The sequence below is a fragment of the Vigna unguiculata genome, chromosome 1 (assembly GCF_004118075.2).
Source record: "Vigna unguiculata cultivar IT97K-499-35 chromosome 1, ASM411807v1, whole genome shotgun sequence".
Taxonomy (NCBI): Eukaryota; Viridiplantae; Streptophyta; class Magnoliopsida; order Fabales; family Fabaceae; genus Vigna; species Vigna unguiculata.
In genome coordinates, this window is record NC_040279.1 from 8,012,303 (window position 1) to 8,027,772 (window position 15,470).

The 15,470-nt window shown below is 33.5% G+C and overlaps 1 protein-coding gene across 1 annotated transcript; it reads left to right on the forward strand.

The window, feature by feature from the left end:
* The first annotated feature begins 1,536 nt into the window (after positions 1–1,536).
* On the forward strand, positions 1,537–2,640 carry LOC114179107 (glutathione S-transferase U25-like). Its single transcript, XM_028065329.1, has 2 exons — positions 1,537–1,916; positions 2,121–2,640. The coding sequence occupies exons 1-2, from the start codon at positions 1,602–1,604 to the stop codon at positions 2,466–2,468; spliced, it is 663 nt and encodes a 220-aa protein (XP_027921130.1). The 5' UTR covers positions 1,537–1,601; the 3' UTR covers positions 2,469–2,640.
* The last annotated feature ends 12,830 nt before the right edge of the window (positions 2,641–15,470 follow it).

The following is a 15,470-nucleotide window of genomic DNA, read 5'->3' on the forward strand; positions in this document are numbered from 1 at the left end:
AGAGACAAAATACCTAACTATGGTGTGTGCAAGGCTAATTTCGTTCTAGCTCAAAAGGAGACAAAGAATGTGTCTCATATGTCTCCAAAAAGTGGCCAAAGTGTGCTAAAAACAAAGGAGACCAAAGGTACATAGGTACACTTGCTTCATGCCTTTTACTTTATGTTTTATGCCTTTGCTTTACTTTCTCCTCCACATCATTTATGCTCCCCAATCACCATGTGCCACCTAACATTGCTTTCTTACTCCTAATTAACCTACAAAGCAAATAAACATAGATTAGCATGTTGGCTGAAGTCAAGTCAACTATAGTCAACAAGTCAAACCTAGTCAAAGGTCAACAAGTCAACTAAAGTTGATTCAACTAAGTCAACTTTGGAAATCAAAAATAACAAACACAAATGAAATGGATGAAGTAGGGATTTTCCCGACAGTTATAACTGTCACTAAACACCACAAAAAAAAAACTAAATTCATTTAGAAACAGTTAAAACCGTCACTAAATATTGAATATATATATATATATATATATATATATATATATATATATTAAAGTTATGATTTTTCTTATGGTTGTAATTAATTTAGAAGTGGTTAAAACCGATTTTAATAATTTTAGTGGTAATTATTTCAACGATTATATTAAACCGATATTATAATACTTTTGTGACATCAAATTCCGTGTCAATTATTTAACTTATGGAAAATAAAATGGTAACGGTTCTAACTACCACTAAGCAAACTAATTTAGCTCATGTTAAGTTTTTTTTAGTGAGTGACTAACTATTTTTTATTTTTAAAATTGGTTTTTAATAAAAATTTTCTTCTAGTAATAAAAAATCCAGACATCATACTTAAAATCTAAACTATTATAATTCAAATTTTTTATATCATATTGGGAAAAAAAGTCTCTGTTAAAACTTTTGAAGACGTCTTCAACTCAACTTCTTAAAGGAATTAGAACATCGGGTGAACCTGAAGTTATATCTGTTACAATTTGAAAAATACTGTTTGGCTTTTCTTTCTATATCTATTTAAAGTATACAAAAGATCATGATCTAAGCCATTACGTAATCGGGTCAACCTCAATTTACTTTCGGTTACAAATCGAAAATAATGTTTGGTTTTTCTTTCTTTTCCTGTTTAAATTATTCGTGTATGTGTTTGACTTGTTAATCCATTGGCTAGTTTCGGACTCCATGACTTTAGTATATGAAATCTAAAATATTACAATTATTATTATTTAAATAAATAAAAGACAAATATATATGTTCTACTTAGTATTTTTACTTTAAATACTAAACTAATTATAATTAACTGTAAAGAATTGAAATAATATAAAAAATATCAAGAATGTCACAAGTAATTAGAACTTTAAACTTATTCTAAAAATAGTAAATGTTAAAAATTAAGATGAAAACAAGACAATAGAAAAAATAAGATTGATAAATAAATACTAGAAGAAACAAAATCTTTTGTTATATTTGAAAAATTCAACGTTCAAAACTAGCTATAAATATACGGACCCAAGTCTTCTTTTGCAATCCAAATCATTTTCCTATTTGAATCTTCGTTATCTCTGTTCTTGAACTTGAATCACTATGGCAGATGAGGTGGTTCTGATAGATTCGTGGGCAAGTCCATTTGGGATGAGGGTGAGGATTGCACTTGCTGAAAAGGGTATAAATTATGAGTACAAAGAAGAGGACTTGTGGAACAAGAGTCCTCTCTTTCTTCAAATGAACCCAGTTCACAAAAAAGTTCCAGTTCTCATTCACAAGGGAAAACCCATTTGTGAATCTCTCATTGTTGTTGAGTACATTGATGAGGTTTGGTTTCACACAAATCCCTTGTTACCTTCTGATCCTTACCAGAGAGCAGAGGCTAGATTCTGGGCTGACTATGTTGACAAGAAGGTAACTTTTTGTGATTCAGTGTTTGATTGCTACTTGCAACCATGGCACTTGTTATAATTATGGTATAGAATAATATTTGTGTAAGTTGATCTAATATCCAAATGTATTGGTATGGTAGGCATTAGAGTATTGTTTATAAGTGACCCTTTTCTCATTATTAGAGTTTATGATCTAATTAAGTGTTAATTCTTAAATGTGAAATAGATATATGATGCTGGAAGAAAGATTCTTACGACATCAAAAGCAGAAGAAAGAGAAGTTGGGAAGAAGGAGTTGATAGAAGCCCTTAAATTGTTGGAGGAACAGCTGGGAGACAAGACTTATTTTGGAAGAGACGGTTTTGGTTTTTTGGATATAGCAATTGTGCCATTCTACACTTGGTTCAAATCGTATGAGACTTTTGGCACCTTTAGCGTACAGAGTGAGTGCCCCAAGTTGATTGCTTGGGCCAAGAGGTGCCTCCAGAAAGAGAGTGTTGCCAAGTCTCTTCCTGATCAGCATACGGTCAATGAATTCGTAGCGGATAGGAGAAAGAAATTAGGCATTGAGTAGGTTCAGGTTTCAACTTCATGAATAAAATTTATGTAATAAAAGGCACTTGATGAACGTGCCAAAGTTCACGCACAGTTTGTTGTTTTTGTAATTCAATATTTTTGTATTACCATATACTTGAGTCACTGGGTGACTGTTTGTTAAATGAAGTGAAACTAAGTTTTTACATGGCTGTTATTGCTTTCTTGGTACAATAGGAACATTATTTGAAAATATAGGAACGATCTTTCTGGTTCAAAACTTCATTAAGACTTTCCTAAGGGTAAATCTTAATGTAATGCGTTGTTGAGTACTTTATACTTTTTTTTTTTCAAAATCAAATTCATCAGGACCTTCGAAATTATGTAGTAATGTCCCTAGCTTGTTCCCAGCGTTTCATATTTCCATTTACCTCTGACCTCTGTTTATATAACCAATTTAGGCTAATCATAAAACAGACTTGCTTTTATAACACACACACACACACACACATATATATATATATATATATATATATATATATATATATATATATATATATATATATATATATATATATATGTATGTATATAGCATGAACTCCGTGAAAAAAGCATTTACAAGCTTCCTTTTAACGGTTACATATGCCAAGTAATGTTCCTTTAACAAGTTTCTCATATTACTATATTAATATATATATATATATATATATATATATATATATATATATATATATAATTACTAGAAGAGACAAAATCTACTTTTATTAATGTGATTGTACCGTAGCAATAATGGCTCTTTATTTGAAACTCATTTTTTTTATTTGTCTTTTGACAAGTTGTAAATCACTATGACATTTCATTATTTTGACATTCAATTCACGAGTAAGTGTTAGTCCTACAACGAGTGTTTTATACGCAGCTTGATTATTTGATGTGTTGAACCCGAATTTAATAGCTTGTTCAATGATCAAATCGTTGGGGTTAAGGATGTCAACGGGGTGGGTAGGGTACGGGTAGTAGCTCCCCCGTACCCTACCCGCTGGATAAATATTCACCTCGTATCCGTATCCATATCTGTCGGATATTCGTTATGCGGGTACCCGCCTATTTTTTTCATATCCGCGGGTATCTACGGGTACCCGCGGATATTTACAAAATTATTTAAAAAATAAATATTTAATCATAAATTCAAATAAAACGAAATAAAATACATTTGTGTCATAAATTTTAAATAAAGTTCAAATAAACTAAAGTCTATACAAGTCCAAATATTTATAAAAGTAATTATAAAATGACTTTCAACACAATGAAAAATTTTTAATTAGTGTTTTTATCAAAAAGTCTATTTTCTCCAATTGATTCCTAAAAAATAAACAAATAATAAACCTCAATTGCCACATGTCAAGTATTCTTATTTTGATTCCATCATTTGACAACAAGCATATGTTAGAATTAATTGACGAATTAATTTTATTAGTGACTCATTTGAAATATTATGATGGGCCCAATTATGATTTAATAAATATAGAGACTTATTGGTTATTATTATGGGAAGTGATAATAAAATAAAATAAAGATAAAATAAAAACCAACTTGATGGACGTTGGTATAAAAAGGAATTGGGGTTCTGTCTCTGGCTATAAGGTTCTTTTCACTGTAACCCATCAAGTACGTGTGAGAAGAGAAAGAAAGGCAAAGAGATAGATTGGGAAACGGTGGTTGAAGAGCACACAAGATTATAAATTAAAGAACGCATATTCACAGGATCTCTCATGGATCAAGGTTAGTGCTCTATTATGATTTATCGTGTGAGAATTATAAATCTTAAAGATCCTTAATTAAGTTTTACATGTGGTATCAGAGCTTGATTGTAGGATTTATGATTCTCCTATTATGTGATGTTTCTCTTTATGATGTTTTCTCCTAATTTAATTTTATGAATGATGATATTGCTATTAAAATATTGTATCCACTGCTGCCATTTATCAGTATGCGTGCTTTACTGTGTGTGCTTTACTGTAATGGTTTTTATCTTTTTTTGGCATTGAATAAAAGAAAAGAAAAAAAAAACCCTGTTACGTATGAAAGTGGCTGTTACTGAAAGTGTTATCTTTCATTGATTGAAATGCTGTGTGAACGTGTACGAGTTGGTTTTTTTTTTTTTACGTGGATTGCAAACCGCTGATTGCAAGCTTTCATGAGGTGTGCGGTTGTGAATTTAAAAGATATTTTCACTTTTACGTTTTGAGTTTTGAAATCCTATTAAGTTAATTGAATTTGAGAGCAATATTTTTATTGGTTTATGTTACCAATAAAATAAATATTAATTATTTTATTTATATAAATAATTAATAATTTTATTTTAATTTGCAATAATATTTATGTTTGTTATTGTTAAATTAAAATTAATGAGGATGTTATATAAAGTCTGTAGCAATTAAATGTTTATTTATTTATTTGAAATTAAGTATGATAAATTTTGTTAGTCACCAAAGTGGCCAAAATTTTAAAGTTTATATGATTTCAAATTATTAATGTTTTTTATTTTAATTACCCATAGTATGGATGCTAAATTATGAATAATTAAATTTATGGGTTAATTAAAATTCATTAATTATAAGACATTTAAGGATCGCCCAAAGGTTGATTAATTGTTCTCATAATTAATGAACATAATTGTAGATAATTTTGTATGCGTCACTAGTTTTATTTATATACCCAAAGGTAGTAGGTGATTCTAGTTGATGCATATTTTAATTATCAATAATGTTATAATGTGATTAGCATCATTATGTTTATGTTTGTGTATTAGTGGATCTCCCAAAGGAGAACATTAGTATGCATAGAATGATTGTTTATATCTGAATCTGTTTTTACGTTTAGTTTTATGACTCAAAGCATTAATGTTAGGCATGTGTTAATTGCAGTCTCTGTTCCGGTATCTTTACACGCGCTTGCTTCGTCTGTTCCAGTCTTTAATGGGTTGAATTTCCCTGACTGGAGTGAGCAAGTCCAATTTCACTTAGGTGTGTTGGATCTTGATCTAGCTCTTCTAGTTGAAAAGCCGGCTGCTATCACGGATGCTAGTAGCAATGAAGAGAAAGCCCATTACAAAGCCTGGGTAAGATCAAATAAACTTAGCTTAATGTTTATGAGAATGAGCATAGCAAGTAATATAAAGTCAGCTCTTCCCAAAACTGATGACGCAAAAGAATTTATGAAATTTGTGGAAGAGCGCTCCCAAACTGCTGATAAGTCTCTCGCTGGGACACTGATGAGTACGTTGACCACTATGAAGTTTGACGGTTCGCGTACTAAGCATGAGCATGTGATCGAGATGACAAATATCGCAGCAAGACTTAAGTCTTTAGGAATGGCAGTGGATGAAGGTTTTCTCGTGCAGATCATTCTGAACTCATTACCGTCTGAGTATGGTCCGTTCCAGATGAACTATAACACCATGAAAGACAAGTGGAATGTGCATGAATTGCACAGTATGCTAGTTCAGGAGGAGACCCGACTGAAGAACTTAGGAAGCCACTCTATTCAATATGTGAAGAATCAAGGAACTGTTGGAAAGAAAGTTGCTAAGAAACATGGAAAGGGTAAAGGACCACTGAAGATTGACGAGTCCTCAACCAAAATCCAGAAGAAAAATGACAAATGTCATTTCTGCGGGAAGTCTGGACATTTCCAGAAGGACTGCATAAAGCGTAAGGCTTGGTTCGAAAAGAAAGGTGAGCATAATGCTTATGTATGTTTTGAATCAAACTTAACTGAAGTTCCCTATAATACGTGGTGGATTGATTCTGGATGTACGACTCATGTTTCTAATGTGATGCAGGGATTTCTTACAACCCGAACCATAAACCCAAATGAGAAGTTTGTCTTCATGGGCAATAAAGAGAAAGTTCCAGTGGAAGCGGTCGGGACTTATCGTCTAATCCTCGACACTGGATATCACTTAGACCTTATGGATACTTTTTATGTACCTAGTATCACTAGGAATTTAATTTCTTTGTCTAAGCTTGATATTGCTGGATATTCTTTTAAGTTTGGGAATGGTTGTTTCAGTTTGTTTAAGCGTACTTTTATGATTGGATCTGGTACACTTTATGATGGTTTATATAAATTGAATTTGGATAATTTATATGCTGAAACTCTTATGACTTTGCATCACAATGTTGGCACTAAACGTAGTTTAGTGGATGAACAATCTGCTTACTTGTGGCATAAACGCTTGGGACATATTTCCAAAGAAAGAATGCAAAGATTAGTAAAGAATGAAATCCTTCCGGATTTAGATTTTACTGATCTGAATGTGTGTGTGGATTGTATTAAAGGCAAACAAACTAAACACACAAAGAAAGGAGCCACGAGAAGCACTCAGCTTCTTGAAATCATACACACCGATATATGTGGTCCGTTTGATGTAAATTCTTTCAATAAAGAGAAGTACTTCATCACCTTTATTGATGATTTTTCGCGTTATGGACATGTCTATTTACTGCATGAGAAATCTCAGTCAGTAAATGCCTTGGAAGTTTATATAAATGAAGTGGAAAGGCAATTAGACAGAAAGGTGAAAATCGTAAGGTCTGATAGAGGTGGTGAGTATTATGGAAGATATGATGAAAGTGGACAACACCCTGGTTCGTTTGCTAAGTTCCTTGAGAAACGTGGTATTTGTGCTCAATACACAATGCCAGGCACACCACAACAAAATGGTGTATCAGAAAGGCGTAATCGAACCTTAATGGATATGGTTAGGAGTATGTTAAGTAATTCATGTTTACCCGTATCATTGTGGATGTATGCTTTAAAGACTGCCATGTATTTGTTGAACAGGGTTCCTAGTAAAGCTGTTCAAAAGACTCCTTTTGAGTTATGGACGAATAGGAAACCCAGTTTGAGACACCTGCATGTTTGGGGTTGTCAGGCAGAAGTAAGAATATACAATCCGCAAGAAAAGAAACTGGATGAAAGAACAATCAGTGGATTTTTCATTGGTTATCCAGAAAAATCAAAGGGGTACATGTTTTACTGTCCTACCCATAGTACTAGAATCGTTGAAACTGGAAATGCTCGGTTCATTGAAAATGGCGAAACCAGTGGGAGTGAAGCTTCACGAAATGTGGAGATTAAAGAAGTTAGAGTACAAGTTCCTATAACTAGTACTTCTTTATCAAGAGTTGTTGTTCCACATGTTGTAGAAACTCACAACAATCAAGAAGAACAACAAATTAATGATCCCGAGGTTAACAATGAACCAATAGTAGAACAACCACAAGAAATAGTATTAAGAAGATCTCACAGAGATAGAAAGTCTGCTATTTCGAATGATTATGTGGTTTATCTACAAGAGTCAGAAAATGACTTAAGTATTGATAATGATCCAATTTCTTTTTCAGAAGCCATTAATGGTGATAATTCTGATAAGTGGTTAGATGCCATGAAAGATGAGCTTAAATCAATGGCACATAATGACGTATGGGACCTTGTGGAATTGCCAGAAGGATGCAAGAGAGTTGGGTGTAAATGGGTCTTTAAGACTAAGCGTGACTCTCAAGGCAATATTGAACGTTACAAGGCCCGTCTTGTTGCCAAAGGTTTTACTCAAAAAGATGGCGTTGACTATAAGGAAACTTTTTCGCCTGTTTCTAAGAAAGACTCTTTTAGAATTATCATGACATTAGTAGCTCATTATGATCTTGAGTTGCATCAAATGGATGTTAAAACTGCTTTTCTGAATGGGGATTTAGAAGAGGATGTCTATATGGACCAACCGGTGGGGTTCGCTGAAGAAGGAAAGGAGCACATGGTGTGTAAACTTAAGAGATCGATATATGGACTTAAACAAGCTTCTCGACAATGGTATCTTAAGTTCAATGATACTATTGTGTCCTTTGGATTTAAGGAAAACACCGTTGATCGGTGTATATATCTGAAGGTCAGTGGGAGTAAGTTTATATTTCTGATTCTGTATGTTGATGATATCTTGCTTGCGACGAATGATCTTGGTCTATTAAGTGAGACTAAGAGGTTTCTCTCTAATAACTTTGAAATGAAAGATATGGGTGAGGCATACTATGTGATAGGAATAGAAATATTTCGTGACAGATCACAAGGATTGTTAGGTTTGTCTCAGAATGCATATATTAATAAAGTTTTAGAGAGATTCAGAATGGATAAATGTTCAGCATCTCCTGTTCCAATACAGAAAGGAGACAAGTTTAGTCTCATGCAATGTCCAAAGAATGATTTGGAACGGAAACAGATGGAAAATATCCCTTATGCATCTGTTGTTGGGAGTTTGATGTATGCTCAAACCTGTACGAGGCCAGATATTAGCTTTGCAGTTGGTATGCTTGGTAGATACCAAAGTAATCCAGGTCTGGAGCATTGGAAAGCTGCAAAGAAAGTTTTAAGATACCTACAAGGAACAAAGAATCACATGCTTACTTATAGAAAATCTGATCACCTTGAGGTGATAGGTTATACAGATTCAGACTTTGCCGGCTGCGTGGATACAAGAAAGTCTACATTTGGTTATGTGTATCTTTTAGCCGGAGGAGCGATTTCATGGAAAAGTGCGAAGCAGTCTGTCATTGCTGCATCCACCATGGAAGCTGAATTTGTGGCATGCTTTGAGGCCACAGTTCAGGCTAATTGGTTGCGGAACTTTATTTCAGGACTTGGAGTAGTCGACAGTATTTCCAAGCCGCTGAAAATTTATTGTGATAATTCCGCAACAGTCTTCTTTTCTAAAAACGACAAGTATTCTTAAGGTGCTAAACATATGGAATTGAAATACTTTGCCGTTAAAGAAGAAGTTCAGAAACGTAAAGTGTCAATAGAACATATTAGCACAGATCTTATGATTGCTGACCCTTTAACAAAAGGGTTACCGCCCAAATTGTATGCTGGTCATGTAAAGAATATGGGCATTATGTCTACTAGTGAATGTTAAATGTTGAATGTTAATGTTTTTAATGTTGATGTGACACTTTGAGCTCCCTAATGTATAAATTTCTGAAATCTGTGTTTTCTTCTTTATGTTTATGCATGCAAATTATGATGAAGAAAACAAATTATGTTATGTTATTGCTTTGTAAAATGACATTGTGTTTGAACCCATTATGGACTTCTCGTTTTTAAGGTCATATTAAGGAGAAAGGGATGATATAGTAGTACATGGAAGGGATCATGTCGATCAAATGATGTGTGACCGCCATGACTCTTATTATTTCTGTATCTTTAATTATGAATAATGATGGAACCAATTTATGCAAGGTCTTTTATTGCGCATTATGTTTATGTATTAAATCACATAATGTTATGACATCGTATGAGTCAAGTGGGAGAATGTTAGAATTAATTGACGAATTAATTCTATTAGTGACTCATTTGAAATATTATGATGGGCCCAATTGTGATTTAATAAATATAGAGACTTATTGGTTATTATTATGGGAAGTGATAATAAAATAAAATAAAGATAAAGATAAAATAAAAACCAACTTGATGGACGTTGGTATAAAAAGGAATTGGGGTTCTGTCTCTGGCTATAAGGTTCTTTTCATTGTAACCCATCAAGTACGTGTGAGAAGAGAAAGAAAGGCAAAGAGATAGATTGGGAAACGGTGGTTGAAGAGCACACAAGATTATAAATTGAAGAACGCATATTCACAGGATCTCTCATGGATCAAGGTTAGTGCTCTATTATGATTTATCGTGTGAGAATTATAAATCTTAAAGATCCTTAATTAAGTTTTACAGCATACCATAAACGTCATTGTCTATATAGGATTTCATGTATATGCCCAATTTCAAATAAAGGGAAGAGAAGAATGTCAAGGGATGTACTTAGAAGAAGACAACATATCAATACTTAAAGTTTGAAGAATGAAGATAGAAGACAAGATGTGCAACTTAAAAAAAATTAAGCCAACTAATATATATATATATATATATATATATATATATATATATATATATATATATATGTGTGTGTGTGTGTGTGTGTGTGTGTGTGTGTGAGGGTTAATTAAAGTTTAGCGGGTACGGGTATCCACGGGTACGGAAACTATGATACCCATACCCGCCCCGTTAACATGCGGGTATCAAAAATATCCGTACCCGCGGGTAGCGGGTATCCATTTTTAATATTCGTTTCCTACCCATTGCGGGTTTTATCTGTGGATACCCGCGGGTACGGATTTTTTTGACATCCCTAGTTGGGGTCTTCAGTAATCGCCCTAGCCCCACTACCTTTTCTATTAGAAGAGCCATCCACATTAAAGGTCCAATGTTGGCTTCATCCAATGGCGGAGCATCTTAAGGGCTGGGAGGGGCCATGGCACCCCAAGATTTTGAATTTTTTTTAAAGTTATACACATTTTGAAATTTTTGAAATTTTTTAAATTATAGGTAATATATTTTATAAATGGATGAAAATTAAATTGTTTGTCTTTTTATTTCTTTTATAAAATATAACCAATTAATGTTAATAGATAACAAAACATAAAATTAAATATATAAAGATTAAATATATTTAGATTTAATTAATTTTTGGTTTACTATTTTTATCTAAAAATGTCAAGTTGGTCACTAAGTTTTTTCTAGTCTTAATTTGATCTCGACCTTTGAAAAATTGATGCAATTTGATTATTCTCGTTAAATTTATTGAAGCGGATCAACGATCTTCATCAAGATTGATAGTGAGATTATGTTAATTACACCAACAAAACAAACTATTTTTATTTACAACTTTAATTTTAGTGAAAAAATATTGATCTGTTTCAAGAAATTTAATCAAAATAACTAAATTGCATCAGTTTTTCAAAATTCATAACCAAATTGAAACTAAACAAAATTGGAGGATCAACTTAACATTTTTAAACTAAAACAATAACTAAAAGAATAATTAAATCAAATATTTATTAAGATATTTTTTATGTCCTTTCTTATTGTCTTCTTAGTTTTACAAAAATTGTACTCATCTCTCACTGTCATATTTTTTTCAAGAGAAAAGGTAATTATTTTTTCTCTCATTTCTCATTTCTCTTATTTATTTCTTGAAGCAAAGAAAAGTAATTATCTTTTATCTTACTTGGTAATGAAATATTAATTTAATAGTTAACATTATTTCTTTTATCTCATGAGCCTTTGGTATATTCATTTTTTTATGAATATAAAAGAAAAATAATGTATTATGTGTTTTTCATAACCGATTTTTATTTGTGACTTAACTATACTATATTTTTCCTTTAATATTTACGCTTCTCAAATTTTTTAGTAATGTATGATAAATTATTTTTAATATTATTTTAAAAAATAGGTATATTGATGAAGAATTAAAGAATAAATTCATTATTCAAAAGTGATAAAAGTGAAGCTATTGGTGACGATGGAAACAAGATAGATTATATTTTTCACATTATACTAAAGATCAAATTATTCAGTTAGAAGAACCAATCTTTAAAACATTATACTAATGATCCAACAATCTAATGATTAAAGAATTATATTATTTTGGCCCCTCCAAAATTTGTGAGTAAGATCTGCCACTGGCTTCATCATTGAGTTATGGTAACTCAATCAGGAAATCAACTAAGAACTAACCCTCATGGATCCTTGGTTCTAGAATATAAACTCGAATTCAGATAACTCGACTGATCGTTGTCATTTGTTCTACAAGAACCGATTTTTGCAATATTTGGTTGATAGGGTAGTCCATTTGGACTACTAGATTATAGCTCTGAAAGTAATGCTTAAGACACCGTATTGAGAATGCTAAAGCTAAAACTAACTTTTCCACAATTTGATATATCTCCTTCACTAGCAATAGGGTTGGGCTTGTAAAATACACAAGTTGTTGCTTTCGGCCCTACTCCTACACCATAACCGAACTAATAACAATGGGTGCCACTACTAAATATAGTACGAGAACTACATTTACACGAGGACTAGCTAGTATTGGTAAGGAAACAATATTATTCTCTATATTTTGAAACATAGCTTCACACTCCTAGTTGTAATGAAATTGTCGAGCTCCCTTCAATAGTTTGAAGAAGGGTTTAGCTTTGTCAACCAACCTCTAGGTAAGAATCTAGAGAGTGTCACTACCTTTTCATTCAGCCTTTGAACCTCTTTAAGACACTGAGGACTCCTTGTAGACAGGACGGCTTCACACTTGTCGTGATTTGCCTCTATTCCTCTTTGCATAATCATGAAACCAAGAAACTTCCCAACTTTAACCCCAAAAAAGCATTTTTCTAGGTTAAGATGCATATGGTGTAACCAAATTGTATCGAAAATCGTCTCTAAATCGACAAGATGATCCTTTATGTTGGCCAATTTAACGACTATGTCATCTACATATACCTTCATCTTCTTGACAATCATATCTTTGAATTATTTGTCCATCAGCCTTTGATATGTTGCCTTTGCATTCTTAAGGTCAATAGGCATGACCTTATAATAATAAATGGATATGTCTGTCATGAATGTTGTCTTTTATTCGTTTGGGGGTACATCTTGATCTGATTATATATGGAATAAGCATCCAAGAAACTCAATATCTCAAACCTAGCGATGTTATCAACCAATCAGTCTATACTTGACAATGAATAGGTATCCTTTGGACATGCCTTGTTTTAGATCGGTATAATCAGTACACATCCACCATTTTTCATTAGCTTTCCCCACCATAACCACATTGGCAAGCTAGGTTGTGTAGACCACTTCACAAATAAAGCCTATCTTTAAAAGCTTTTCCACTTCTTGCTCAACTATTGTACGTCTCTCTTCACTGAGCTTCTGCTTTCATTGTTCAATGGATCTAGCCTCCTGGTGAAAGGCGATTCAATGACACATAAACTTAAGATCTATGTCGGGCATGTTAGTTGGACACTATACAAACAAATCGACATTTCTTTTCAAAGACTCCTCTAGCATTGATTTTAGGCATAAAGTCATGCTGAAATCTTGATTAGAGAAGCAGATTGTTGGCACTAACGAAGGAGGAAATTGACTCATTAGTTGCTTCAACAATACCTTCTACATGTCGAGTTGGTACTTCTTCCTCTCGTGAACCCACCAACTATTGTACTGATACTCCCCCGAGCACCTGCATGGTTTTGTTGGGGTGCGCTTTGCTAAGGGTCATCTTGCTGAGGTCCGCCTTGTTGCTTTTGTTGAAGTAAAGCTTTTCCTAATGTCCTCACCCTTGTTGGCCTCCACAGTGCTCACGACCTCAACCTTTTCTCCCACTACGTCCTCTAGCTTGTCCATTTTGTGCACTATAGACAAAGCAAGAGAGGGCACCTAATTGGATTAGCTCTGTTAGTAGATTTATGCTTGAGAGTTCTACTTTCTGAATTGGGTGTAGGAAGAGTGATACACTGTGAGCTTTGGGTATTCTTTAGAGCACTACTTGAGATGGCTGAACCAAGCAAATATGTTCAACCTGCCATTCCAAAGTTTGATGGTCACTATGACCATTGGGCAAAATGAATGGAGAATTTCCTGCATTGTAAGGAGTATTGGAATTTAGTGGAAAATGGTATTGATGTTGTCCCAGACAAGGCAAGAGCATCAGAAGCAGAACTCAAACAATTGGAAGAACAACAGCTCAAAGATTTGAAGGTGAAAAATTATGTCTATCAAGCAATTGACAGTGAAATTTTGGATACAATTTTGAATGATGAAACGTCTAAAAATATATGGGTTTCAATGAAATAGAAATTTCAAGGGTCCACAAGGGTGAAACGTGCGCAATTGCAAGCTTTACGCAAGGAATTTGAGACATTGCAAATGAAGGAAGATGAAACGGTAAATTCTTACTTTTGTCGCACTATAAAGATAGCCAAAAGTATGAAAGCAGTAGGAGAGAGTATGCAAGAAAGTGTCATAATCGCTAAAATTTTGCGATTTATGACAGCAAAATTCATACTCAGTGCAAAGTAGTGTATTAGTGCATGAGTAGAGAATGACATACTCAGTGGAAGAAGAGCAGGTTATGCAAACTGTGGTTGATGACAAGAATGGAAGAGGAAGAGGAAGAGGAGCCTTCCAAGGTAGAGGAAGGGGGAGGCAAAATACCACAAGGACGAAGTCGAATGTTTCAAATGCCATAAACTTGGACATTTTCAATATGAATGTCGTATGTGGGACAAAAAAAAGGAAATTATGCAGAAATGGAGGAAGAACATGAGGAAGAGATTTCACTAATGGCTCTCGAAGAAAGCAAAGAAGGAAAGAAGAATGAGTGGTTCTTAGAATCAGGGTGCAGAAACCACATGAGTGGCAACAAACGGTGGTTTTCGGAATTATATGAGAATTTTATAGGTAAAGTAAAGCTGGGAAATGATACTCATATAATTGTAATAGGGAAAGGAAGTATTCAGATGAAGGTGAATGGATTGACTCATATTGTCAAACATGTGTACTATGTTCTTGAATTGAAAAATAACATATTGAGTATAGGACAGCTTCAGGAAAAGGGATTGAGTATTAAAATTCAGAACCATACTTGCACTATTACGCACCCTGAGAAAGGAGTAATATGTAAAGTTCAAATGAATGCTAGGAGGATGTTTATGCTGACAGCAGCCATGGGAACAGATATATGTCTCTAGATGAATACAGAAAACAACTCTCAACTCTGGCACAACAGGATCGGACACCTAAGCTATGATGGCTTAAACACCCTTGCCTCTAAACAAATGGTGACAGGTTTGCCTAGAATTACAACCCTTCAAAATATTTGCACACAATGTCTGGTAGGAAAACAACACAAGAACACTATGTCCAAGAAAGGCGTATGGAAAGCATCCAAAAGTTTGCAGCTTATTCATGCAGATTTATGCGGGCCAATCAAACCAACATCAAGCAATAATAAGAGATATTTTCTAAGTTTTATTGATGATCTATAAAAAAAACTTGGATATATTTCTTAAGTGAGAAGTTTGAAACATTTTCTTTGTTCAAAAGCTTCAAGGCGTTAGTTGAAAAGGAGGTTGGAGAAAGTATTATTTGT